The sequence below is a fragment of the Gastrolobium bilobum genome, unplaced genomic scaffold (genome assembly GCF_033153095.1).
Source record: "Gastrolobium bilobum isolate Gb01-03AN ecotype WA unplaced genomic scaffold, APGP_CSIRO_Gbil_v1 utg5205, whole genome shotgun sequence".
In the NCBI taxonomy this organism is placed as follows: Eukaryota; Viridiplantae; Streptophyta; class Magnoliopsida; order Fabales; family Fabaceae; genus Gastrolobium; species Gastrolobium bilobum.
The window spans coordinates 1-5,438 of record NW_026897367.1 but is presented as its reverse complement, the minus strand read 5'-3'; the positions used below and the strand labels follow the sequence as shown (position 1 = coordinate 5,438).

General features: G+C 28.4%; 1 protein-coding gene across 1 annotated transcript; it reads right to left on the bottom strand.

The window, feature by feature from the left end:
• Positions 1-4,725: 4,725 nt before the first annotated feature.
• Positions 4,726-5,435, bottom strand: LOC133306317 (heavy metal-associated isoprenylated plant protein 12-like; the record flags this gene model as incomplete). The annotated part of the gene is made up of 2 exons (XM_061506619.1): positions 4,726-4,985; positions 5,369-5,435. Coding segments are annotated over 2 exons (327 nt in total), but the record flags the coding sequence as incomplete, so codon positions are not given.
• Positions 5,436-5,438: the final 3 nt, after the last annotated feature.

Genomic DNA, 5,438 nt, shown 5'->3' with positions numbered 1-5,438 from the left:
TCAACAAACACCTTAAGTTTTTGAATTGAATTGGTTCTTTACAAGTTTAATATCAGCTAACTGCACTCATTTAATAATTAAAAAATAAGAAAAAAGAAAAAAAATGTTATGTGGAAGCGGGTTCGGAACTCAATGCCCCCACTCAAAAATAAGCCTAATAGAGTCAAATTGCCACGGTTTGTTAATATATAGAAAACAGATTTGGATCCTCTCATATAGAAAAGTGGTCAAGTTATTTGATCACAACTATTCATTTAAAAATCATACACTTTTCTCCCTCTTATCTCATCATTATTGAGTGGTTGAATTGAGAGGTTGTGATAAAATAATATGACCATATGATCACATTTTCACATGAGTAAATCCAAATCCAAATCTATATTTTCTTTGGTAAATGCAACAATAATATTACAAGACAAAATAAAAGTTCCTAGCAGAGACAATAATAAGGAAAGAGAAAATGGATTGAGGAGAGAGAGAAATAATTGGACGTACCCCACTATTTTATTATGTCAGCAGAAAACTTGTTTTTTATACTGTAAAATTATATACATAAAGCCCTTTTTCTTTTTATCATATTGAAATTCTTATAAGATCTACTATCTGTACCTGCATACACGAGGAATAACCTACCAACAATCCTAATCTATCTTCAAAGAAGATCAGAATTGAGATAACACAATGAAAGTGAATTAGTTTAAGTGGTACATATTTGATTTGGGAGAGTTAGGTCTTGGATTCAAGTTTTATGAATGCAAAAAAAAATTTATGGAAGAGCCGGCCCCACCATGATATAAATATTTCTAACTCGAACAGAATTTTCACCCATAAAAAATACCCGTGGTTTATAAAAAATAAAAAATTGAGATAGCATACGAGTTCCACCATATTGGATTTAACAAAAAATAAATAAATAATCCCTTCTGCCTAAAATTATCTTCCCCTAAAAATATATTAATTACCAGAGTAAAAATTTGAGTTACTTCGCAAATAATTGAGGAAAAATTACTTTTTATATTTTTAAAACTGAATATGTCATCAAGTTTGTCCTTTTGTTTATGTCCTCTAATATTACCAACCATAGCCGATTTGTCAAAAAACAAGAATTCAATTGTACGTTTTCTTTTCATGCATTTTGTTGGTCCCTTTTTTTTTCATCTTAATATTACACTTAAACCTATTTTTATTATTGCGTATTTCCTTTCAATGAAATAATTAACATTAATGAAAACTGTTTAATTACCAAAAAAAAAAACATTAATGAAAACATTAATGAAAACTATTTTTCATTATGTTGACAACTTGCAGAATCAAAATTAGAATATTTTAAAAGATATAGCATTCTAAAAGATATTTTATTAAGATTCATTTTCCAATATTTCACTTATGGAATATAAAATAACTTATTATTAAGGTTATTAAAATATATATTAAAAAAACTAGATAAATATAGTTGTTTGCATTATAAAATAAGCAAGCCTTAAATTAATTTATGTAACAAAATATATAAGTTTTTTAACTTGATATAAATTTATAAATCTAACTTCTCTTCAGAGAAAGGATTAAAAGTATATTATTCATATATTTAATTATTTTCTATAGTTATAGTAATTTTTGTGTGAGTTTAAAAGTTATAACATAAAATCATAAAGCAAGTCTAATGATATATGAGTTTTGCTTGATTTTTTTCTACAATTAATTTACAATTTTCTGTATTTATATTCTTGTTTCTAAAGAGGCACATCTAATTAAAAGTTTAACAACTAAATAATCAACCAGCACGAGCTTTTTCCAACTTAATTAATAGTTTTCAACTTCAAGTCTTAGATACATAGTTGTGTTAAAAAAAACTTAATAGGGAGAATTTTATTGTCCTAATCGATTAACGGATGAACTGTTAGATAAATTTAAAAAAACAAATAAATAAAAACTTTATAATCTAAACTTAAATTAGAAAAAAGAAAAAAAAAACTACTGGGTGAAGAAGAAGCAAAGTTTAGAAGATGATACGGTACAGAATCAAAACTCAAAGGAAAGTACTAGCTAGTTTAATTGAAAAAGTTCTTTGAAGTTAGATTCAAGAGCGTAGGATCAAATCTAATCTTCACCCATTCCTATTCGTAATTAAAGTGGAAGAAATTTTATATTATATCTAGATTATAGATAAATATATTAGAGATTGTTCTACATTTCTAATTATGGAAAGATGAATTAACAAGAGAAGATTCCTCACTCAATCTTGCATACATTTTACTTAATGACAAAAAAGTCTAATCAAACATTTGACCCCCAATTCCTATACAACATATTACTTTCTCGGACACACTTTAGCCCTCATTCTAGATCATGAAAAATACAAACCAAACTAACCAAAAAAGAAAAGAAAAGATAAAGACCACAATGTATTTTATCAAACAACCCGAAACCCCAAAATTAACTCCATACGAGAAACATTAATCCCAACTTTCTATATTATGAAATTTAGCATATGACACAACCAGGGAAATGACCATATTGTTATTTTTTGGGCAAAAATTTACATGATTGTCACGTTTGAAATTTTTTTTGCCAAAATGCCACGTCACAATCTCGTTGGTCTGACAAGCGATAATGGATTGGACACGTGTCAGCGTCTGAATGGTCAACCATTCTTGCTGGGCTGCCAAGCTAGAATGACATAATGCTGACACGTGGCAAAAGTACAGGCATTTTCTGGATGTGACGTGTTTGAATAAATTTATGGAATTACACGTGTTGAAAATTTATGGAATTACTAGTGTTGTTGATTGTATATTCTGTTTGAATAAATTTTTGTTGTTTTATTTTTTTTAAACAGGCTAGACCAGACTTTTATTTTTTTTAAATAAGTCAGGTTACATGCCGATAATTATATTTATAACAGGTAACAAGCTTGGTCAGACTGACACATTTAAACACAATTTTAACTTTTTAAGACCAAAACTCAACCTGACCCGGTCCGTTAACACCCCTAGCCCCAACGATTTGTTAATACATAGAAAACTTATGTCCGTAGGTATATTTTATCTTTTTACTATATCGAAATTCTTGTATGGGCACGCTCATCTACTATCTATACTTCAATACACGAGGAATAACCTACCAACAATCCTAATCTATCTTCAAAGAAGATAAGAATAGAGATAAAACAACCAAGATGGGTTGGGTTGGTTTAAGTGATTTTCGCTTAAGTTAGGTATTGGATACTTTATCCAAAAAATAATTGAGATAACACACAAGTTCCACCATATCAGATATAACATAAAAATATCGCTTCTTCCTAAAATCTTCTTCCACTAAAAATATATCAACTATCAGAGTGAAAATTTGAGGAGTAATGTTATATTGACAATTTTTTTTTACAAACTTACAGATTACACTATGTCTGACCGATAATACTCTACTCAAGAGTGTTTTATCAGTTAGACATAAAGTAATTTATAAGAATTTATAAACAAAAGTTTATAAATATAACATTCTCCAAATTTGAGTTACTATGCAAATAATTGAGGAAAAAATATTTTTTATATCTTTAAAACTGAACATGTCATCAAGTTTGTCCGTTTGTTTATGTCCACTTATATTACCAATCATAGTCGATTTGTAAAAAAGACAAGAAGTCAATTGTTTGTTTTCTTTTCATGCAATTTGTTTACATGAATCTATGTCATCATATCATTTTCAATCATTACTAATTTTCATATTTCATGTTAATGTATTTGTATCTCTTTTTTGTAAGTATATTTATTTTGTTAATAGAGTATTAATTTGATTAATACGAGTGGATCATCTCATATTAAAATTTACATAATTTGAGAAATTTTGAGAAATTTGTGTGTTTATCTTTCTCTTTATTAATGATAATTGGATCTCACCTACTTAATGCATTTGAAGAGAGATAGACACAAAATTTTATATGACTAGATCTTTATCTTTATTATTAATAATTGGACCTCACCTATTTAATGCATATGAAGAGAGAGATAAAAACAAATACATGGACTAGCTGACACGACTTTATTCCAACTTAAATAATGATTTTAAGTTTGAGTTTTTGATATACAATTGTGTTAAAAAAACTTGATAGAGATAATTTTATTGTACTAATCGATTAATAGATTAATCGATATATAGGTAGAGAAATTTAAAAAAAAATTATAACTAAACTTAAGTTAGAAAAAAAGGAAAAACTACTAGGTGGAGAAGAAGCAAAGTTTAGCAAGATGATACGGTACAGAATCAGAGCTCAAAGGAAAGTACTAGCTAGTTCAAATGAAGAAGTTTCTTTGCAGTTAGTTGCAAGAGCCTAGGATAACCTTCACCCATTCCTATCCCTAATTTAAGTGGAAGAAATTTTATATTTTATCTAAATTATAGATAAATATATAAATATATTAGCGATGGTTCTAAATTTCTAATTATGGAAAGAAAAATGAACAACAAAAGATTCCTCACTCAAATCTTGCATACATTTTGCTTAATGACAAAAAAGTCTGATCAAACATTTGACCCCCAATTCCTACACAACATATTACTTTCTTGGACACACTTTAGCCCTCATTCTAGATCATGAAAAATAAAAACCAAACTAACCAAAAAAGAAAAAGAAAAGATAAAGACCACAATGTATTTTATCAAACAAAACCCTAAACCCTAAAATTATCTCCATACGAGAAACATTAATCCCAACTTTCTATATTATGAAATTTAGCATATGACACAACCATTGGGATTCTCTTCTACACTTCTAACATAGTAATTTTGACCATATTGTGGTGTTGTCATATGATAATAAAGCTCGAGAGGAACAGGTACATTTGTTGGGTCCTTTTCCTCTTTTGCAGGTCCTACTGAAACTATTTCTGTGTGACAACACTTTCTTAGCTTGGACACTGCACGTACAGGATCAATGTCCCCAGATAAAATCAATTTCTTGTCTTTCGTATCCACAGCAACTGATTCAACCCCTGCAAAATTATTACAAATACAATTTCACTTAGAAAAACATTGAATCCTTGATGCTATGTTTATGATATGGGATTTGTTTCTTGAAACAAAACTGACCTTATTAGTTAAAGATTTTTATTTTTTTATTTTTTGTGTTTGGTTGGTGGACTGCAATGTAATACTGGTTAGGAATTTAAGTGTAAATGGTGATTACATTTGTTAAGAATGGATTAAGGAATATTATATAAGTGGAAGAATCCATAAACTTAAATGTTTGAAGGTTTTGGGTTGTTTCGATTATGTGTTTGAGAATCATTTATTAATGATAGTATTTGAAAATTGTGGTTGGTGTTTGGGTTTTAACTTGCCTAAACCATAACAAAAACTGATTGAAATTCAATACCTGAAAGGCCAGATGCTGTCTTCATGGCTTTTTGCTTGATTCTATCATCATAGAAGTCCACCTTCAACAC